Source organism: Ursus americanus, chromosome 19 (genome assembly GCF_024610735.1).
Source record: "Ursus americanus isolate L20-20 chromosome 19, mUrsAme1.1.p, whole genome shotgun sequence".
Lineage (NCBI taxonomy): Eukaryota > Metazoa > Chordata > Mammalia > Carnivora > Ursidae > Ursus > Ursus americanus.
In genome coordinates, this window is record NC_142145.1 from 50,217,218 (window position 1) to 50,241,715 (window position 24,498).

The 24,498-nt window shown below is 35.4% G+C and overlaps 1 protein-coding gene across 2 annotated transcripts in view; it reads right to left on the reverse strand.

Annotated features, from left to right (window-relative positions):
• Nucleotides 1-24,498, reverse strand: part of METTL4 (methyltransferase 4, N6-adenosine) — a 45,804-nt gene that overhangs the window by 7,013 nt on the left and 14,293 nt on the right. For both annotated transcript variants that reach the window (XM_045781877.2, XM_045781878.2), the window contains exons 5-8: nt 22,926-22,995; nt 8,674-8,848; nt 5,983-6,089; nt 5,512-5,603 (exon numbers count right to left, since the gene is read on the reverse strand). In XM_045781877.2, coding sequence (XP_045637833.1) covers nt 5,512-5,603; nt 5,983-6,089; nt 8,674-8,848; nt 22,926-22,995 — 444 coding nt within the window. The remainder of the gene's footprint in view (nt 1-5,511; nt 5,604-5,982; nt 6,090-8,673; nt 8,849-22,925; nt 22,996-24,498) is intronic.

A 24,498-nucleotide genomic window follows, 5' to 3' on the forward strand; every position in this document is an offset into this window, starting at 1 on the left:
ACAACTAATTAATTTCAAGGATTTCATCACAGGCTTTACTATTTATAGTTAGAAATCATTTGAAATAAGCACTCCTGAGATTGGAAACACACCATTAGAAATTTCAGAAGTCCTGATTTATCAGTTTTCATTTGTAGATGATAAATAAGAATTTCCATGCCCTCATAGGTGACTTTCAGTTTTCCAATACTGCTGACACATCTCAACTTAATTTTTTAATAAATGTAATCTGTGCATGAAAAAAGAAATATAAAGGAACAACACAAAAATAACCCACTTAAAAAACTGAGATAAAATATAAATCTCTGCAAGCATATATATTAGCAAAAGAGCAGTAAATGAAGAACTGGATACCAATAAAAATATCGAACACATATAACTAACAAATACAATAACCCTCGTAGCTATAACTTGGTAGCAGATTCCATCATTTCTAAATTATAGATCCTTTTTACCCAAAATCTCACCATATTATTTCCACAAGTAGTCCTTATGTAATGTATTAATAACGACTGAAAATTATATTTTATCAGGAAAAAGGTACCTCATACATATGTTAACTAAATGCTATGATACCCAGTAACAGAAAGAAAATACCATAGAAGCTTTTTTTTAAAGCACATGTTCATTTAGATTACAAATATTTAAACCAATTTACCCTTGATTGTTGCCGGTTAACTACATTATCCACATTACAAGAACTGGGTATGAAAATAACAATTCAGGGATGAAAAGTCCTAGAAGAGCATTTTTTAAATATAGTTCCTAATTACTATACAAGATTGAGCTTGGAAGAAATTTATCAAATTCCCTTTAGGAATGGTAAGTATTCCTTAGGAGTACTTGATATAGGTAAAGTTTAAAAGAAAATATATAAAAAATTTTATGTTCATAATGTTCTCCAATCACTCTCACAACAAAATAACTGTTTATTTCTATAAAAGTATTGGTCCTGTGCATCAAAAATCAAAGAATTTAAGGTGTTCATTGTCTATAATCCAACTGAAGTAAAATTTGGGCTTTGAGAGCTTTTAGGAGATGCTAACATGAGACTTCTAGTCCTTTCTTAAGTGTATAATTAAACGTTATTAAACCTGAAAGAGAAAGATTTCCCCAGAGTCTTAGAGAACGATAAACTTATATCCCTTTCCATTTTTTCTCCATGAATTCAATGCCTAACCAACCTCAATTCACTTTTAATGTGATCTAAGGTTATACTGAAGTAAGGTTTTGTTTGTTTTTGCTTGTTTGTTCAGTGTTTTGGTACAAATACATTAGCAACTCTATTCTGGAACCATAATCTGGAGTCCAAACAGGCAGGAGTCAGTCAAAATGTTTACCATTCTGAGCATCCACTATAGTGCTACGGAATTTAACAAAGGAAACAGACAGCCATGTTTTCTAAGAGTACACAATCCAGTAGAAAAAGATGGCCAAGCACTTAGAGGTTGACAAATACAGTACATAAAACCTACACCAATTTGCTACCTCCTACTTTCTCAATGTAACACGTTTCTGCATGGTGTTGTTGTTTTTTTTTTTTTCCCTTTCTGGTTGAGAAAAATAGAAAGTCAAGAAGTAATATTTTCAAAATGTTAACCACATTTCAAAACAAAGCAAAAGAAATAAAAGCAAATGAACGGCAACGTTTTATTCTTACTAATTTTAAATACCAGTTTAAAAGTAAATTCAAGATCTTAAAAGTTCTAATCACAGAGAAAAATTTTCTAACTATGTGTGGTAATGGATGTTAACTAGACTCATTGTTATTGGTGATCATTTCTCAATGTATATATACATCAAATCATTATGTTGTACAGCTGAAACTAATATAATGGTGTATGTCAATTATACCTCAATTTTTAAAAAATTCAAATGTATAAAGTATGACTATGACATACACACATACTTAGATAATTATATAACATCTGACAGTAGCAAAACATACTTCTAACCAAGGAAGAGGAAATATTCCACACATAGCCAGTCATTCCCATTTTGCTCTGAGAACATGGGGCAAGGCTAAGGGAAAAGAGGTTCAAACACCAGTGCACAGAATCTCACCAAACTGTGTTTTACTCTTCAGATAGAAACTGTTAGTCAGTAAAGTAGTAAAAGGAGTAGAACTTTCTCTAAGGTAAAATATTTAAAAAAATTTTGATCCAAATATTTTTAAATCTTTAAATTTAATATTCATTTATAATGTTAGCTCACAAGCCATAGCTACTGATGGCTTATCTTTTGATCTGTAGCGGGAAACTTCAAAACTTAAAAACAGAGTAAGTGCAGCAATAAATTAAAAATTTTTTTAAATCTTTGTGCTTCTAGAAGCAAAAAAGAGAACATTTCTTTTTATGAATTTGCATAAAACAGTTTAAGAACATTTATGCATAAAAGGTCTAAGCATTACACATAGAACATGTACTATCCCAAATCCTAGAGTTATGATTTCAGGGTAAAATATAATGCAAAAATTGTTTTCTGATGGCTTTAATTTGTAGAGCACTATACCTAAAAATACATGCACTTGCTACATAGTAACATAAACTCAAAAATACAGGATTACAAATACTTCTTGTCTACCACTACCTAACCAAAACATAAAGATTACATATCAAGTCACGTGGATTCCCCCCCAAAAAAATTTAACTTTTCTTTTTAAAGGTTCTCAATCCTAAAAATGTGTTTGTGCTGCCCTCTACTGGGAATATGGCAGAACTGCGCTTCATACGTATAGGATGTTAAGACTAATTTTTATTAGGATTAATAAAAGACTAATTTTTATTTACTATTTTAAAACCTTGTTTCTTAAGATTAATCTTTAAACATAATTTTATCCTATGTAAAAGGAATTGATAAACTATTTAACTATAATTTGAGAATGAAAGGTTGGGTCTTGGCTTTTAGATTTTTAAAAGTAAAAAAATAAGCCCTAAGATGAATACTAAAATTATGCTTTGATAGTCACGGAATGATAAAGAAAATTCAAATGAAAAAAATACAAATTAGATTTCCTCCATTGAATACTGGCACCAAACATAATTTTTTTCTCAAAAAACAGTGCAATCTCACTTTTCATATAAGGCACATATTTAACGCAATGAAGAGTCTATGACAGTACAGAGCTTAAAAATGATTACTCATTCAGCATGCTTCTAAGTCAAAGAATGGATCATCAGGTAAACATCTGAATATCTCTCAAATGAAGTAACACTACAAATTCTTCTGCATAAGCCATTTAAGATATCAGAAATTCTAAGTGCGATCAATAAAAATTACCTTCAGAATTTGTATTCACTTTCCTATGTATTCTAGCTCATGAACTATCCCATATTCTACAAAATAATATGTCAGGCTGGGGACCCTGTGGTTTTCCTGAATGGCTGCTTAAAAGTTTTGGGTTTGTTTTGTTTTGTTTTTTTAAGATTTTATTTATTTATTTGACAGAGAGACACACAGCCAGCGAGAGAGGGAACACAAGCAGGGGGAGTGGGAGAGGAAGAAGCAGGCTCCCAGCGTAAGAGCCTGACGTGGGGCTCAATCCCATAACGCCAGGATCAAGCCCTGAGCCGAAGGCAGACACTTAACAACTGAGGCACCCAGGCGCCCCATGTTTTGGGTTTTTTTAAACAGGGATCACCAAATTAATAAAAAAAGATATTCCTCAAAAAATGTTTTGAACAGGAAACAATATCAAATTGAGTCTATCTCAAGGATTTACATTCCTATTTTTTTTAGGAGGGGAGGGCACAGAGAGAGGGAGAGAGAAAATCTTAAGCAGGCTCCATGCCCAGTGAGAAGCCCGACACAGCGGCTCGATCTCACGACCCTAAGGATCATGACCAGAGCCAAAATCAAGAGTCAGACACTTAAGCAACTAGCTACCCAGGTGCCCCTACACTCCTATTTTTTTAAACTCTCACTTGAAAAATCTAGCATTTATGGAGCTTCTACTATATGCTATAGAATTTCAAATATATTATAAGCAATCCTCACAACTCTAAAAGATTAAATACCATTAGTCTCTCTTTAAGTGAGGACCTTGAGGTAGAAAATGGTTAGAGTAACTCATTAAGTAGCAGAGCCAGGATTCAAACTCATCCGATCTCCAAAAGCCAAAGTTTTCCATTAGTCTTTGCTGCTTAGTTTCACTGAATGATGAACATTAGAGTAAAGCATTAAGACTAGTAAGAATTCTAGGCTGCAGCAGTTACCTTTCCAATGGTTCAGAAAAGCACCACTACCTCAACATAAAACTAAATCTCTATCAAGTATCAAGTTTCAGAACAGCAAGGGATAGAGCCCTCATAGTGAAATGAAGCCCCTAGTAGAACTACATTCCTCAGATAACCCATCAGTCTTCAGTCTATCAAGGACAGTGAGGGAGTAACAATCAATAATAAGGGGAACCTAAAAAACGGTATAAGAGGAAAAGCAGAGGTGAAATAAAACTAGTCTACACAGCACATCCGGCAATCCCACAAACCTCTCTCTTGCTTCAATAGTTCAATAACCTTGTTCAACAGTCTTTGGATGGAACGGACCCAGGGACTCCCCATCTTCCAGTCTCTGACCACCCTCCAACCACCTTCCAATCTCCTTTCCAGGAGCAACCTTCAGGACCAGCCAACCCCATTTTTTGTAGTTAACTCCTTATTGCTGACCAACAATGAGCTCCCAGATTCATCAGAATTATTCTCCCAAGGTGGAGGCCACTGTCTGGTCAACCTGTATTTGCAGACCTCCTACACCCACCTGTTTCAGGGCTTCTATTTGGACTGTGACAATGTGACTCTGGAAGGCCTACGCACTTCTTCCTCAAGTTGGCCAGGCATCTCTTGGAAGATGCAAAACCAGTGCGGCAGCCATACCCTTCTCCAAAACATGAAGCAGCCCTCCCAAGATGAGTGAGGCAAAGCCGTGGATGCCATGGAAGCTTCGCGGCCCAGAAGAAGAACCGGAACCAGGCCCTTCTGGGTATGCATGCCTTCTGGGTTCTGCCCACACAAATCACCATCTGTGTGACTTCCTGGAGAGCCACTTCCAGATGAGAAGGCAAAACTCATCAAGAACGTGGGTGACCACCTGACTGACCTCCACAGGTTGGCTGGTGGCTGGCCCCTGGCTGGGCTGGGCAAGTCAAGTATCTCTTCAAAAAGCTCACCCTCAAGCACAGCTAGAAGCCTCCAGAGCCCAGCAGCCTTTGAGGGGCACCTCCACATCCCCCTGATGTCAGGGCTTTTGCCTGTGCCTCTCCCTGCAGCCACTAGGCACCCCTTTAACCATCATAGAGCCCTCTCTCAAGTCACAGACCGAATGAAAACAGTAAAGCTTTTGTAACAAAATAAAAATTAAAAAGACAATTCATAAAGTCTGCTGTAAAATTTTAAAATATTAATGAAAATAAAACATCCCAGTTAATTTCCAAATCTCTACACCACTCAAATACTAAATTCAATCCTTTTTTCAATTTGACAGAAGTCATAACAATTCTATTCTATAAAAACATACCAGCAAGCGGTGGCTTATGTGAATGAAGAGTACAGGGCACACTGACAATTAACTTGTGATCTGGAATGGGAAGTACTTTTACATCTTCATTCCTAATGAAAACAAAACGACAAAGTAAATTATATTTTAAAGGACAATTTTTCATATATAAGCCACAGTTGCCTTGATTTTTTTCACTTTTCAAATCGAATCTGAATTTAAAAATAAATTCAAGAATAGAAGCAATAATGGAAATCAGCAATTTAAGTATTGAGACAGTACCAATAATTTTCTTTTCTAATGACAATTACACTAGGTAAAACAAAAAATAATATAAAATTTCATGTGCCATCATTCACACTTTTCTGTCTGGGCCATTTTCAGATTTTCAAAAATGTGAAAATTAAGGAAAATCAATGATCACCATACTATTAATTTTATAAAATGTATAAATGTATACATTTATACAATTCTGAAAAATCACTTTCCTACCTTAATGGTACAGCAGTTTTTTCCCGAACTCTCCCCAGGATAAGACCTTCATAAGGCTTTTTGTGTGGAGAATCTAATGGGAACACAAACTCTCCTGAACTGGTGATCTGATAGGAAGGAGACAAAAAAACAAAAGAAAATAAAACCATACATCTGTAAATATCCAGGAAAGAGTTTGGTTTTTTTTCTTTTTCTATCACTATACAGTTTCTGCCAAAGAAAAAGAAATTATTAAACCTCTAGGCTAGTGTTATCCAATAAAAATATAATGTAAGCCACAAATGCAAACCCCATATGTAATTTAAATTTTCTAACTTAAATTTAAAGTAGAAAATTTAAATTTTCTACTAACAACATTAAACATTAAAAAAGTAAAAAGAATGTGGAAGTAATTTTAATTATGTAGTTAGCTTAGTCTCAATATCCAAAATACTATTTCAATATATAATAAATTCAAAAAGTTATTGAGGTGTGTTATATTTTTTCTTTCATACTAAGTATTTCAAATCCAATGTACATTTTATACTTAACATCAATTCAATTTTGAGTAGTCACGTTTCAAACACAAAAGAGCCACATATGGCTAAGGAGTATCACTTGGACAGGGCAGCTCTAAGGGACTAAAATATTTTAAATATTTTATCATCTTACACATAAAAATCTACTTTTCATTAAAATGTATTCCTGAAACCATATCATCATTAATTCATTTATTCATTCAAATAATATTTACTGATTACTAGCAATGTGACTAAGTGGATTATAATAAAGTATATCTTATTAAACTTTATAGAAAATAGTGTCATTAAAGACCATCAGAGCTAGAATTAAATAAAAAAAAAAGCTCAGGGACTGATAAGATAGACAATACTTGGTCTAATCCCCTGGCATTATAAACCCAGAAATTCAATTTCATCATCTCACCCTGGAATGATCTTACTCTCCAAGACTCACTTAAAGCTAATCAAACTGAAAACACAATTATAATAGCAATATCAACTTATTAACTAGCCACTGAAATACACATTTTCACCATCAGAATATTCCTATCTATCACCTATTGAACTTTTACTCAATATCAAGATAACTAAAAAGCCAAATCAGTAAAGTCCTTTTATCACTTCTAGGGCCCAGGAGAGACAGCATCTCTGCCACACAGTGCTGTATAAATACAGGCAAATTCTTCTTCTTTGGATACACTTTATATTCAACGCAAATCACTCCTTCTGTTATAACAGTACATGTAATTACTTAACAGTGTCTCATATAATATACTGCATTTTTGTTTTGAACTCTAGGCTTTTCATATCATCATTAGTACTATAAATAAATAGAATAGTCTTAGATTTAATGTATTAACATTTTACTAGTTTTGATTTCAAAAGGTGCCCTTTTCCTGACTTTGGCCCCTGTCTCTGAAATAAAAGAACTGTCATAATGTACAGCGTAGAATGGAGTTTTATATTCCCATCAATGTCCTATATACCAAATCAACCAAAGCTAAGCCCAAAGTACATTATAAAAGCAAAGATACAACTGTTAATGTTTGTTTGCTAAGTCCATTAAAATATGTGCAAATAAACAATGTACACAACTTTTAGAAGATACAACAGTGAACTACAAAATACATACAAAGCACATAAAAATAGAACTTCCCTGTCTAAAATGAATATATCAGCTATATAAATATAAAACATTCAATTGATAACAAGTTGGTTTATCTTTTTAAAATGCAGAAGGGCTTTTGCAAAATTCATGTAAGTAGACAATGCATCTTTAAAAGGATGTCCACGGGGTGCTTGGGTGGCACAGTCGTTAAGCATCTGCCCTCGGCTCAGGGCGTGATCCCAGCGTTCTGGGATCAAGCCCCACATCAGGCTCCTCCACTAGGAGCCTGCTTCTTCCTCTCCCACTCCCCCTGCTTGTGTTCCCTCTCTTGCTGGCTGTCTCTGTCAAATAAATAAATAAAATCTTTAAAAAAATAAATAAAAAATAAATAAATAAAAGGATGTCCAATGGACTCTGATCTGACGCCTTATTTTTCTGTATTTTTTTGTTCTTATAGTAAACAGAGATATTAAAGATCATTGGGCCAATCCAACAGCTGGAATCATTTCTTTCAAAAATACACACAGTGGCACATAAGGCACTGAGGACTTTAAAGTATGTAAGGTTCTTGGTTCTTTCTACCTCTTCTGTGCTGGGTTACTTAGCTATTCTCCCAGCAACATAAGAAAAAAGAAAAAGAAAAAAGAGAAGGAAAAAAAAAAAAAAGGAAAGAAGTCACAAAGGGTGACTGAAATTTGGGACGTGTAAAGAGCAAGAAGATGAAGAATAACACTGTGTTTACTGATAGATTCTCCGAAGTTTTAGTTTGTTGTTTTTTAAACTACAGACATCAGAGCTTTTTAGAAGGTCATCCTGGTATCTCCCTGAATCATTTGCTAAGGCCAGCAGTTTGAGACTCTGCTACAAAAAGACACAGAACAAAAGGTTTAAAGCCTTTGAGACTAAGAAGATGTATTTAGTATCAAAAAGAAAAAAGTATTTAGTATCAAAGTAAAAGTTTTAAAAAGACAAATGTTTTGAAGGAGTAGAGCGGTAACATGTTAAATGTTAAAAATTAGACGCTACATTCATGTGACTTCTATGTCACACTATATTAACATATAAGTTAATTTTTCAACTTACTTTTACCCAGTGCCACTCAGCAACTATCTCGACAGACCAAGAAGGATATAGTTCTTCCTTTACAAAACGTAGGTGCTTCTGTCTATTGGTCACCCAAGTAATAACAAGACAGTTTGGAGCCGCCAGTTTAGGAATAGGTATCTGCTTTATTTGCAGTGGTGATAAATAGCTGTACCTAAAAGTAAACAGAAAAAGATATTAGCAAAATTCACTGCAAAAAGGAAAAATCAGCAGAGAGAAGACCCATGTGATACTGACTCCACACAGAGCAGAGCGGTTTGTGTAACTAAACATGAAGCCACAGTGACACCCAGTGGACACATTATTACATGAAAGTCAAAATTAACCCTTTTCCATGTTTAATAGTATAAAATTGTCAGGCTATACTTATCATTTCTAAATGTATTACATTTCAGTAATTTCACTAATATGCTTCTCTCCCATTCAAAATTTAGCAAATATCGTTGTTTGGTTTCCATAATCTGTACATTACACAGGGACCCCATCACAGTGAGTCTTGAAACTGCTCTCTCAATATTCCACTGTATTTTCAACCCTCGATCTATCATCCTGCTTCTTTCTTGATCCCAATTAATTCCACTGGGCTCTTTGAAACCCTCATGTTTTCAGGGTGCCTGGGTGGCTCAGCTGGTTAAGCATCTGCCTTTAGCTCAGGTCATGGAGGTCCCTGCTCAGCGGGGAGCCTGCTTCTCCCTCTCCCTCTGCTGCTCCCCCTGCTTGTGCTCTCTCCTCTCTCTCTCACAAATAAATAGATAAAAATCTTTAAAAAGAAAGAATGAATGAATGAATGAATGAAAGAAAGAAAAGAAACCCTCATGCTTTCATTAAAAAAAAAATTCTATCGTCTTTCACCTCCTAGTCATGAATAGCATAAAGTTTAATTTCTCTTGCTAGAACTACTTGCTCTACAAAACCCAGTCTAATGAATGTAGGCCTTTCTCCAACATCCAACACACACAACAGAGAGCGGAGAGTCCGTATTCTCCTAACTCCCCCATTAGCTGCTTTCAGGCTAAAATTCCTCCATACTTGCATAAAATCCACTCCTCTTTGAGAGGTATGCTATCTGGCTGTGCTAGACTGTAATGTTCTTTATTGAACACATTTCTTCCTCACTCTCCATAATCAATGAAGCCTTAAACTCTAAGATCCTTCTACTTTACCAACACAAATCTTGCCATTGTCCTGGGCAATTTCAAGACACAATCTATATAATGTGCATACCTCAACTATTCTTCCCCTAAACAAATACAACTGCATTCACCCCAATAATCCATTCCAGTGACCCTAACCTGGACCTCACCATCATTCACACTTATTTCATCTCTGAAACTAAACATCAATCTACCTCTGGCTCGAACCTCCTATCCCTAACCTATTCTTAGACCTTATCAAAGCAAACCATGCCCTATCCCTCTACTTTATTGAGTCTATCATTTCTTCCTGCACATACGCTCCTCTTCTCCACAGATTACCAATCATTTCACTGCCCTCGCATTAGCACCTAAATTCCTATCCCCCCTCTACCCTCCCCCCCCCCAGCTCCTTCAAACCTCTTATCTTCAATTCAACCCAACTTTCACACAATTCAATTCAACCTCTTCATATGGGGAAAATTAGGTTGAGAAAAATGCAGAAGTGAAGAATTGGGTCAACTAAACCCATTCTCAGGCTCTCAACATGACTCATCAAGTCTTACAAACCCTCATCTCTTTTCAAATTCTCTTACCAAAACTCAACTCTTGGCATATGAAGTTAACTCATATCAGTAAAAACAAAGGCCACCTGACTCCTTCAACTACCTAACCCTCTCTCTCTCCTTATATACTTTCACTTATCTATTTGCATACATTTCCTCTTAAATCAAATGGTATGGCTTCACCTATCTAAAGCTTATCCCTCCAACTCTGTTCTCTTATTCCCATCTTCCAGTATCTTACAATGCTAGTTATTCCTCTCCTTCTGTGTTTCAACCTCTCTAGCAGTTCCTTACCGTCAGCCTAGGTTTTAAAGGAAGAAAGAGGAGAGAAACAGGGCAGGTGGGAAGGGGAAGAGAGAAGAGAAGAGAAGAGAAATTCCCTCAATTCAGTCTTATGTCTATACCTAAGCTAAGGACTGGTATGCGTTTAGTCTTTCTACATCCTCTCCTTTATTTTATTCCTCAATCGACTATAATGAGGTTTCAACTACTATACCTGCTCTGGGAAAAGTAAACGACATCCTAACGGCCAAATGCAATAAACACTGGAATCCAGTTCTCACACACAGCAACTGTATGATGTGAGGAAGTGATCAGTAAATATTTCTTAAATAAACAAATGAGTAAAACAATTCACATCTCATGCAATACCATCCAGACCAGTGCTCTTCCAGTAGACTAACATTTCTTATAATCAAAGTGATAATTTCAAAAAACTAAGTTTGCCTAAGTATGAAAAACATCTGATCAAAAATTTGAAGTTTGATGCTCCCAATAACTGCAGATTCTTTGATTGCCTTGATTTTATTTAATTGGGTTGATGTGGGGTAAGGGGAGAGGAATGAAATATTCCATTTTTTAGTCTTAATCTAAAAATCACTGAGCAAATTCCAAAATACACATCTTTATCACCAAGGTACTATTCTTATCAAAAATGTTTAACCTGAATCTAATCATGAAGAAACAATCTGACAAATCCAAATGGTAGGAAATTACAAAAAAGGGGCATGGGATATTAAAAAAGAGTCAACATCCTGAAAAGTAAAAATGGCCAGGAGACTATTCTGCATTAAAGGAAAAAAAGAAAAATAAAGATCAAATGTAATGTGTGATCCCTGACTAGAGCTTAAATCTGAAAACCGAAAAAGAAAAATACAGCCATAAAAAAACACTTTGAGCAGAGGTTAAAAATTTAAAAAGAATAAATATATTTAATAATATAATTAATATAAATATATTTAATATTATTAATGTTAATAAATATAATTAATATTAGTAATATATTAATTAAAATTAATATTAACTTTATTGGGAGTAACAATGGCATCACAGTTATGTAGAAGAATATCCTTGTTTTTAGGAGATACTCGCAAAAGAAGTTATTGGTGAGGGGCGCCTGGGTGGCACAGCGGTTAAGCATCTGCCTTCGGCTCAGGGCGTGATCTCGGCGATCTGGGATCGAGCCCCACATCAGGCTCTTCCGCTATGAGCCTGCTTCTTCCTCTCCCACTCCCCCTGCTTGTGTTCCCTCTCTCGCTGGCTGTCTCTATCTCTGTCAAATAAATAAATAAAATCTTTAAAAAAAAAAAAAAAAGAAGTTATTGGTGAAAGCATGATGTCTACAATATCAGATAAAAAGCAGAGAGACGAAGAAGGAGAAAATACACACAATGTGGTAGAATACTAAAAACTGGTGAATCTACAGGAAAGGTAATTTGATATTCATGTACTATTCTTTCAACTTTTCTCCCAGTTTGGAATTTTTAAAGTCAAAAGTTGAGGGAAAGAAACAATACAATAAATCATTACAAAAAGATGATAAAGGTACACTTAAAAGCTAAAAAAACAGAAAATTTCAAAAAAAATTTTTTGAAAACAATTTCAAAATGTGCTATATAAAATTTATCATAGGACATTATAAAAGGATGAGTCTATTTTTCAGAATTATAAAAGTGCCTCCAAAGATGTTGCTAATTATGATCAAGCATTTGTTTACTTTTTTAAAACTTCTAAAGAGTATTCAGAGAAAGACAATTATCATATGGTTTCACTCATTTGTGGAACATAAGGAATAGCAGGGAGGACATTAGGAGAAGGAAGGGGAAAATGAAGGGGGGGAAATCAGAGGGGGAGATGAACCATAACAGACTATGGACTCCGGGAAACAAACAGGGTTTTATGGGGGGGGGGGGGGATGCTGTGATGGGTACTAAGGAGGGCACGTATTGCATGGAGCAGTGGGTATTATACCCAAACAATGAATCATGGAACACTACATCAAAAACTAACGATGCACTGTATGGTGACTAACATAACATAATTAAAAAAAAACACATAAAAAACTATCAATTTTCATTAAAATACAAGGCAGACGAAATTTAAACTTAGTATTTTAAAGAATAATTCTTAGAGAAAACTGGAACACATTACCAAAGAATGTTACAAAATTGGGCTCTTTGATTCTTTTGAATTTAACACGTAACCCTAATAATGAGAAGTAATTGGGAACAATCTTTTCAACAAATGATGTTGGGACAACTGGATATCCAAATGCAAAAGGATAAAACTGATTCCAGGGGAGCCTGGGTGGCTCAGCCATTAAGAGTCTGCCTTAAGCTCAGGTTATGATCCCAGGGTCCTGGGATTGAGCCCCGCATCAGGCTCCCTGCTCGGCGGGAAGCCTGCTTCTTCCTCTCCCACTCCCCCTGCTTGTGTTCCCTCTTATGCTGTCTCTCTCTGTCAAATAAATAAATAAGATCTTTATAAAAAAAATTGTGATTCCACCTCACATCATATATAAAATCAAACTCAAAATGTATCAAAGACATAAATGTGAGAGCTGAAACTCTTAGAAAACACACGTGTCCGTCATCATGACCCTGATCAAGGCGATGGTTTCTTAAATAAAACACCAAATACGGAGCAACAAAAAGAAAAAGAGGTAAAGCCGGACTTCAACAAAATGTAAAACTTTGTGCTTTGAGAACACTAGAAAGAAAGTGAAAAGGCAACAAGAGAAAATGGGAGAAAATACTTGCCAACCATATAAGGTAAGGGCCTAATATCCAGAATATATAAAGAACTCTTAGAAATCAACACAAAGACAAGTAACTTAACTTTAAAATGTACAAAGGATCCGAACAGTCAATTCTCCAAAGAATATATACAGATGACCAATAAGGACATGAAAAGATGCTCAATATAATTAGTCATGAGAGAAATGCAAATCAAAACCACAAGATTATCACTTCATACTCATCAGGATGGCTATAATTGAAAACAAACAAACACAAAACAAAATAAGTGTCACTGAGAATGTGGAGAAACTGGAACCAGCTTCCAGTGGGAATGTAAAACGTAAATGACACATTCACTGTGAAAAACAGTTCGGTAGTCCCTCAAGAGTTAACCATGTGCTGCAACAACTCTACTCCTAGGAATATACCCAAGAGAAATGAAAACATGTTGTCCGGAATTAGGCAACTACAAAGTCTAAAGGAACAAGCCTTAAGACTGCCCTCTCTTCTACAACCAACTAGAAGTTTGGGCAGTTTCCAAAACCACTCGGAGGTTTAAAATTTGTCAAAAAGACTCACAGAACTTTCCTGAAAGCTATTATAATCATGATTACAGTTTATTATAAGAGAAGACTTATCACAATTTATCACGTAAAGGTTATTATGGTTTCATACAGATTAAAATCAGCCAAAGGAAGAAACTCAGAGCAGAGTCCGGGGGGCTTACAAATACAGAGACTCCAATGGTCCTCTCCCATGGAATCAGAACACATTACTCTCCTGGCATCTGTGTGTGATAATACACACAGAGTACTGCTAACCAGGGAAGTTCACCCCAGCTTCAACGTCCAGAGTTTTCATTGGAGATCCATTACATAGGCAAAATAGAGTGACTAATTGCCCAAGTGGTTGAACTCAGTCACCAGGTTAATTAAGACCACTGGGACCCAAAGCCTACCCTAAATGACATGGTTAGCCTTTCTGGGGTAGTAGTCCCCACCCTAAGATTATTTATATAGCCCAACCCATGCACACTATGTAAAAATAATCCTATCAGGTATAGATTCCCTCCCAGAAACTGAAGGCAAAAGTCAAACTTTGTTTGGGCACGGCCAAATTCTTTAATACACATGTTCACAGAAAAACTTGCACAGGGGTGCCTGGGTGGCGCAGTTGGTTAAGCATCCAACTCTTGGTTTCAACTCAGGTCTTATCTCAGGGCTGTGAGATCAAGCCCATGTCAGTCTCCACACTCAGCATGCAGTCTGCTTGTGATCCTCTCTCCCTCTCCTGTCCCTACTGCTCATACGTGTACGCTCTCTCTAAAATAAGTCTTAAAAAAAGAATAGAAAAAGAAAAGCTTGTACACAAATGTTAATAGCAGCACTATAGCCAAAAGCTGGAAACCATGCAAATATCACCAACTGATGAATGGATAGATAAAATGTGATATAGATATATATAGACATAGATAGATAGATAGATAGATAGATAGATAGATAGATAGATAGATCGACCCATCCAATGGAATATTATGCAGCCATTAAAAGGAATGAAGTACTGATATATGCTAAAACATGGATGAATTATGAAAACAAATATCAAATGAAGTAAGCCAGACACAAAGGCCATATGTTATATGATTCCATTTATATGTAATATCACAAAAGGTAGGTTCATGGAGACAAAGAGAAGATTAATGATTGCCAGAGTATGGGCAAAGAGAGGAACTGGCAGGAACAGGGATTCTTTTGGGGGTGATAGAAATAATCCAGAAGTAGATAAGGTAGTAATTGCACAACATTGTGAATGCTTTAAACCACTAAACTGCACACTTTAACGTGGCTAAAATGGTTAATTTTATCTAGTTTTCAAAAACCTGGGAAGCCTGGGTGGCATAGTCAGTTAAGCACTAGACTCTTGGTTTCAGCTTAGGTTGTGATCTCAGGGTCATGAGATCAAGCCCCAGTGAGGCTCCACACTCAGAATGGAGTCTGCTTGGGATTCTCTCGCTCTCTTCCTCTGCCCCTTCCACTCATGTTCACTCTCTCTTTCTCACTCTCAAACAAATCTTAAAAAAAAAAAAAAAAAAAAAACTATATTAGCACCCTTATCTCAAAGAGCACCCCATCCAATGTTTAAAATCTAATAATAAAAGAAAAAAAGAGATCACTCACCATTGTAACTAAAATACAGAACAGACTGAAAACATTAAAATTTGCTAAGAGGGTCCAAGATGGTGGCACAGGAAGAATCTGAATGCATCTCCTCCCACACACTAACTCTGTACCTATATATGGAGACATTCCTCCAGAAGAAGAAGAGAGGGCTGACTGCACAGCCTCTATACAACAAATGATAAAGGGACCAATGGGGAAAAGTAGAAGAAATATGGATACAACAGGAACCCCACTCTTGACTAGGTGACCTACGGTAGAGAAGGATACTGATGAGGGGCCAATGCACAGACTCACTTGCCCTGGACATAGCAGTTTAAGGGCAGAGAGACTATAAATGAAGGAAATCCATTTACTAATGCTATAGCCTTCAACAAACAGGTACAGAACCAATGAAACTCACTGGGTAAGAGGAACCAGAAAGCGCCATTTTTACATTTTGCATCTACCTTCATAGCGTAAACAGAAGCAGAGTCCGGGTACATTACCAACCAAGTAGGGCCACCCCAGCACACTCCAGACCCCTGGACCACTCCAGCTCCAGCTATCCCTCAAAGGCGGTCCCCATGCAGTATGCCCCAGGTCCCCAACCACATCAGCCCTAGCTCCAGCCATCCTGCCAAAGCAGCCCTGACACAGCATTCTCCAGGACCGAACTGGCCTGTGCCCCCAGTACAGCACATCCTGGGACATACTCACCCTATGCCCACTTCCACTCCAGCAATTCCACAGAAGTGGCCACAGCTCAACATGTCCCAGGACCTCCACGCCATGCCCACTCCAGCTCCAGCCAGGCTGCCAAAGCCACCAGGCATACAGTCTATGCAGCAGACAGTCCTACATAAGGCCACTCCTTCAATACCCAGAGAGTTAGCTTTTACAGCTAATTCATGGAAACACACACAGAAAGTCAAACTAAATGAGGAGACAGAGAAGTATGTTCCAAACAAAACAACAACATAAAACCCCAGAAAAAAAGGAAAACCTAAAGAAAAGGAGATAAGTCATTTACCTGATAAAGAGTTCAAAGTAATGATCATAAAGATGCTCACCAAACACAGGAGAGGAATGGAAGAACACAGTGACGACTTCAACACAGAAACACAAAATATAAAAAAGAACCAATCAGAGTGGAGGAATACAATAACTGAAATGAAAAGACACTAGAAAGAACCAAAAGCAGATTACATGATAGAAAAGAATGAATCAGCAATCTGGGAAGAGAGAATAGTGAAAATTACACAAAGAAAACAGAAAAAAGAATTTTTTTTTTAATGAGGACACTTTTAAGGGACCTCTGGAACAACAAGCATACCAGCATTCACATTGTATGGGTCCCAGAAGGAAAAGAGAGAGGAAAGGGCCAGAAAATTTGAAGAAATAATGGCTGAAAATTTCCCTAACTTGGGAAAGGAAACACATATCCAATGCAAAAAAGCATAGAGTCCCTAATAAAATGAAACCAACAAGATCCAGCAAGACATATTATAAATAAAATGGCAAAAGTTAAAGATAATGAGAGAATGTTGAAGGCAGCAATAAAAAAACAAATAGTCATAGATGAGGAAAATCCCATAAGATAATCAGCTCATTTTTCAATAAAAACTTTGCAAGCCAGAAGGAGGGCCAGGATGTATTTAAAGTACTGAAAAGGAGGGGCGCCTGGGTGGCACAGCGGTTAAGCGTCTGCCTTCGGCTCAGGGCGTGATCTCGGCGTTATGGGATCGAGCCCCACATCGGGCTCTTCTGCTATGAGCCTGCTTCTTCCTCTCCCACTCCCCCTGCTTGTGTTCCCTCTCTCGCTGGCTGTCTCTATCTCTGTCGAATAAATAAATAAAATCTTTAAAAAAAAAATAAATAAATAAAGTACTGAAAAGGAAAAACTTACAAGCAAAAATATTCTGTTCAGCAAGGCTTTCATTCAGAATTGAAAGAGATAAAAGGTTTCCCAGACAAGCAAAAACTAAAGGAATTCACCCCAACTAAACCAGCCTTACAAGAAATGTTAAAAGATCTTCAAGCAGAAAAGAAAATGCCATGAATAAAAACAAGAAACTATATGAAAGAAAAAAATCTCCCTCTTAAAGGCAAAAGTGTAGTAAAGGCAGCACATGAACCAATGAAAAAGCTAGTATGAGGTTAAAGACAAAAAGTAAACTCAGCTTTAACTACAATAAGTAGATAAGGGATACACTAAATAAAAAGATATAAAATATGACGTCAAAAACAAAATGTTGAGAGGCAGTAAAAAAGTAGTGCTTTTAGAATGCATTCAAACTGAAACAACTAACAGCTTAAAATAGACTGCTATATACCTAGGTCAATATATATATTTATATACTTTGTAAGAACCACAGTCCAAGAAGCTACAATAGATATACAAAAAATAAAAACAAAAGAACCCAAACATAACTCTAAAGAAAACATCAAATCACAAAGGAAGAGACCAAAGGAAGGACAAATAAACAGAGAAGTACAAAAATAACCAGAAAACAATTAAAATGTCAGTAAGTACATGCCTATCAATAATTACTTTAAATATAAATGGCCAAAAATGCTCCAATTAAAAGACATAGGGAAGCTAAACTGCTGGAAAAAACAAGACCCATCTATATGCTGCCTGCAAGAATCTCACTTCACATCTAAAGACAAACATAGACTAAAAAGAAAGGGATGGAAAAAGGTATTCCATGCAAATAAAAACAAAATGAAGGCTCAAGTACCAATACTCATATCAGACAAAACAGACTTTACAACAAAGACTTCAACAAAAGATAAACAAAAGCATTACATAATGATAAAGAGGTCAACCCAAGAAGATAATATAACAGTTACAAATATTTATGTACCCAGAATAGTAGCACCTAAATATATAAACCAATTAAAAGACCTAAAGGAAGAAATTGACATTAATACAATAATGATAGAGAACTTCGAGACCCCACTTACATCAATGCATAGATCATCCAGAAAATCGATAAGGAAACACTGCCCTTAACATATTTGACCAGATGGACTTAATATATATACAGCACATTTCACCCAAAAACTGCAGAATGCACATTTTTTTCAATGATACATGGAACATTCTTCAGGACAGATCATATATTAGGCCACAAAACAAGTCTCAATAAATTTAAAAAGACTTAAATCATATCGAGCATCTTTTCCAACAACAGTATGAAACTAGAAATCATTTACAAGAAGAAAACTAAAAAAAAATAATAATAAGATAAAATAAACAAGTAGATACTAAGAAACATTACTAACAACCAATGGGTAAACAAAAAAATCAAAGAGGAGATCAAAAAATACTTTGAGACAAATGAAAATGGAAACACAATTTTCCAAAATTGCAACAAAAGCAGTTCTACGAGGGAAGTTCATAGCAATATAAACCTACCTAAAAAAAATAAGAAAAAACCCCAAGTAAACAATCTAACCTAAACTAGAAAAAGAAGAACAAAGCCCAAAGCTAGTGGAAGGAAGGAAATAATAAAGATTAGAGCGGAAATAATTGAAATAGAAACTAAAAAAGAAAAAAAATCAATGAAATTAAAACCTGATTCTTTGAAAAGTTAAAATTGAAAAACTCTAGCCAGACTCATCAAGAAAAAAAGAAAAGGCTCAAATGAATAAAAACAAAAATGAAAGAAAAGTTACAACTGAAGCCACAAAAATACATAGGAGACTATATGCCAACAAAACAGGAAACCTAGAAGAAATGGATAAATTCCTAGAAACACACAACCTTCCAAGACTGAATCACAAAGAAATAGAAAATATGAATATTCCAATTACGAGTAATGAAATTGAATCAGTAATTTAAAAACTCCCAGAAAACAAAAGCCCAGGACCAGACTGCTTCATATATGAATTCTACCAAACATTTAAAGAAGAGTTAGTAACTATCCTTCTCAAATTATTCCAAAAAAATTAAAGAGGAAGAAATGCTACCAAACTCATTTTACAAGGCCAGCATAATCAAAGATACCACTAAAAAAAAAGGCCAATATCCCCAGTGAACATAGATGCAAAAATCCTCTTCAAAATATTAGCAAATCAAAATCAACAATACATTAATAGGATCATACACCACGATCCAGTGAAATTTACCAACATAATATACCACATTAACAAGATTAAAGATAAAAAGATGATCATGTAAATAGATGCAAAAGAGCATTTGACATATGTAACATCCATTTATGATAAAAACCCTCAACACAGCAGGTATAGAAAGAACATACAAAGTATAATAAAGGCCAGATATGATAAACTCTCAGCTAACATTATACTCAATGGTGAAATGCTAAAAGCTTTTCCTCTAACATAAGAAACAAGACAAGGATACCCATTCTCACAATTTATTCAACATTGTATTGGAAATCCCAGCCACATCAATTAGGCAAGGGAAAAAAATATCAAAGGCATCCAAATTGAAAAAGTAGTAAAACTGTCACTAATTGCACATGACATAATATCATATATAGAAAACCATTAAGGCTCTACCAAAAAACTATTAGAACTATTAAAATAATTCAGTAAAGTCACAGGATACAAAATGAACATACAGAAATCTGTTGAATTTCTATACACTAATAACAAGCTATCAGAAAGAAAAATCAAGAAAACAATCCCATTCACAACTGCATCAAAAAGAACAAAATACCTAGAAAAATACCTAGAAAAAAATTTAACCTGTGAAAGACCTGTCCTCTGAAGAGTATAAAATGAAAAAAATTGAAGACAACACATAAATGGAAATATATACTGTGCTCATGGACTGGAAGAATTAATATTGTTAGAATGTCTAACAATGATTAATGCAGATTAATGACTTAATGCAGTCCCTATCAGGGCACCTGGGTGGCTCAGTCAGTTAAGTGTCTACCTTCAGCTCAGGTCATGATCCCAGGGCGCTAGGATCAAGTCCCACATTGGGCTCCCTGCTCCACAGGGAGTCTGCTTCTCCTTCTGCCTCTCTCGTTCTCTCAATCTCTCTCTCTCTCTCTCACTCATTCTCTCTCTCAAATAAATAAAATCTTTTTTTAAAAAAAAAGGAATTAACACAATCCCTATCAAAATACCAATGGCATTTTTAACAGAACTAGAACAAAGAGTCCTAAAATGTGTATAGAACCACAAAAGACCCTAAATAGCCAAAGTGATCTTACAAAAAAACAAAGCTGGAGGTTATCATGCTTCCTGACCTCAAAATATGTTAAAAAGCTATACTAATAAAAACAGTATGGTACTGGTACAAAAAAAAACCACACAAACATCAATGCAACAGAATAGAGAGCCCAAAAATAAACCCACACATATACAATCACCATTTGGCAATTGCCTTAATAATAATTGATTTGGGCAAGACTCAGCAATAGATGCCGTATTAGTTTTCTATTGCTGCTTTCAGAAATGTCAATTTCATGAAACACCAGAAAAGACTCAGGAACTTCCAAATTAAAGGATTTTAAAGAGGGGCACCTGGGTGGCAGAATGGGTTAAGCCTCCAACTCTTGGTTTCAGCTTAGGTCATGATCTCAGCATCCTGAGATCAAGCCCACATTGGGCTCTGCACTCAGCGCAGAGTCTGCTTGAGATTTTCTCTCCCTCTCCCTCTGCCCCTCCTCCTCATTCATTCTCTCTCTCTTTCTCTCTCGCAAATAATAAAATAAATCTTTTTTAAAAAGTATACTAAAGAGACATGACAAGTGAATATAAGTCATCATCCAAGATTTTATTTTGCTATGAAGGACGTTTCTGGGATAACTGGGAAAACTGGAATAAAGTGTATGGATTAGATACTAGCGGTATCAATAACAGTACTGTATCAATGTTAATTACCTATTTTGACAATTGCGTTGTAATTATACGAGAGAATTTCTTTGTTTTCAGGAAATATAAAATGAAATTATTTCAAAGCACCTTATTTTCTCTTATTTTCAAATGGTTTTTAAAAAATTATGTATAGATATATTTACACACACAAACACATAGAGAACAGATACATGAATATTTTGTATGATTCTTGCAACTTTAAGAGAAAAAAAATCCCATTGTAGAGCTCATAAACAAAAAAGCATAAGAAAGCTGGAGATAATTGAGGGGATAAAGAAACTTCATATGAAATTGAAGTCAAGGTAATAGAATTGCCAGGCTAGAAATTGAACATTGAGAGGAAATAGAACTGAAGATATTCACTAGAATGGAGAGAAAAACTTAAAAGTTTTAAAAAGCTATTAAAAGGAAATGTCCTCTCAGTAATTAATTGAACTGATCACTCTAAGAGGTGACATAAACAAAAAAGGAGACATAAAACAAATTTAAGATGGAATAGACAAATTCATTCATAGCAGCTCCTGAGGAAAACTATACAGGCATACCTCAGAGACACTGCAGGTTCAGTTCCAGACCACCACAACAAAGCTATATCACTTTAATAAAGTGAGTCAAATATAATTTGGGGGCTTTCCAGTGCATGTAACAGTTATGTTTACACTATACTGTAGTCAACTAAGTATGCAATGGCATTATGTCTAAGAAAACAACATACATACTTCATTGCTAAAAAATGCTAACCATCATCTGAGCTTTCGGTGAGTCATAATCTCTGTTCACAGAAGACCAAAACAAACATAATATTGAAAAAGTTTGAAATATTGCAAAATGTGACACAAAGAGAGAAAATGCTGTTGGAAAACTGGTGCCAATAGATGAGCTCAATGCAGGGCTGCCACAAACCTTCAATTATTTTTTAAAAAGGCAATATCTGCAAAGTACAATAAAGTGAAGCACGACAAAACAAGGTATGCCCTATTTTGGCACATATTTCTAAACTTTAAAATGTGATATCAAAGGAGGCAAAAATGTTGCCCTTTGGTGTTACGGCAATACCCCTGAACTGGTTCAGTCAGTAACCTCAGTCATTAGTAAGTATATTATTTGTGACATTCTTATACCTATACGTCATTGTAGTGCAAGACAATTACCTAATTAAGGGAATTCAAAACTGAACTGAAAATATTTTAGTAGCTTCAGACAACCCACATCCCAAAGTAATACGTTTAGCAATATAACCAGAATGTAAAAAGGACAATAGCTTTTAGAAAAGTATGGGGTGCCTGGGGGGTTCAGTCAGTTAAGCACCTGACTCTTGGTCTCAGCTCAGATCTTGATCTCAGGGTCGTGAGTTCAGGCCCCACGTTGAGGTGGGGACATGGAGCCTACTTGCTGGACATGGAGCCTACTTAATTGAAACACGAAACAACAACTACAACAACAACAACAACAATAATACAAGGCATATCTAATAGACAATTTATTTACACTTACCTGTTACTTCTTTTAACTGATTTGTTCTGCCACGGTGGATCTATCACAATTACATCATATGTTTTCCTACCTGAAAACAAACGCACAACTTCAGAAAACACCTACCAGATTCTGTAGGTGATCACTTTAAAAACTAAAGTGCATTGACTACAGACACAGATATAATGGAATGCAACAAAAGGACTTAACATTTATTCAAACAGAATAATTTTTAAAAATTGAGATTTCCCTTATCATTTAGTACCACAGGGATTTTAACATAAGTTCACCTATTGCTATTTTTGCAAAGACTACCTGAAAATAACTACAGCTCACTTAGCTGGACACCAATCATTTGTAATTGCCCTTTATGTCTTGACAGCCGTATTAATATGGTCCTTTCAAACCTAAATGGGTTTTTGTTTTGTTTTTTCATTTTTTTGCTTTACTTTTTTTAAGTATTTCATTTTGAAATAACTTATCTTAAAACTGATACACTGACCATAATAAAACTTCCTCAATTGTCTACAGGTATCTTTTCTTCTGGCCAAAGCAGGATCACACACTGCATCTTAAATGCCATGTCTCCTCAATCTCTTCCAATCGGGGAACGTTCCTCAGTCTTTCTTTGTCACTTATGACCTTGATACGCTGAAGGCTATTGGCCAGTTATTTTATAGAATATCTCTTAATTTGGGTTTGGTATTTCCTTGTGATTAAATTTAGATTATTAACTTTTGGCAAGAATACTACCAAGTAATCAGGAAATACAAGATGTCAAAATGTCTCATTATTGGTGATACTACCTTTAATCACTTGGCTAAAGGATTGTCTAACAGGTTTCTCCAGTTTTCACTTTGTAATTAATAAGAATCTTGTAAGGAGATACTTTGCAACTGGGCAAATACCCTGTGTCTCATCTTTTCACCTACTATTTCGACAGTTAATTACTATGGTGTTTGCCAAATAGAAACTTTCTAGTTCCATCATACCACCCACGTTTATTAACTGGAATTTTACTGTAAGGAAGAGCTGTCCTTTCTGCTTTTATAAACACAGGTATATTTTGGTAAATGTACAATTTCACAAATAATCAAAACAGTGCAAATTAAAATGAGGAAGTAATGGTTTTTAAACTATAAAAGTGACAAAAATAAAAAACACAAAACAATGTTCAAACATAACATAATTTTCCCATTAATTTATTATACTGTCATTTACCCTGAAGAATTTATGACACTGTGACATGAATAAACACTCATGTGTAACATGGCTTGACAGCAATTAAAAGAAGCTTTTCCTTAATGAACTATGTCATTTAATAACTTAAAATTTTTATATTAAATATCCAAATAACAATAAATAGCATATTAAATTTCAACCATACATTTCTTTCCTACTTCATCTCTTAGATTATGACTTATTAAATACATATAAATCCCTGAGATAAGGAGTTGATGCAGATTAATTCATTTAATCTTCAAAATGACCTTCAGAAGTAGATTATTATCATAACTATTTTATAAACTAGGAAACTGAGGCTCAGTTTTGTGAAGTGAATAGCTCAAAGATGAACGGTTAAGCTTTAGAATCT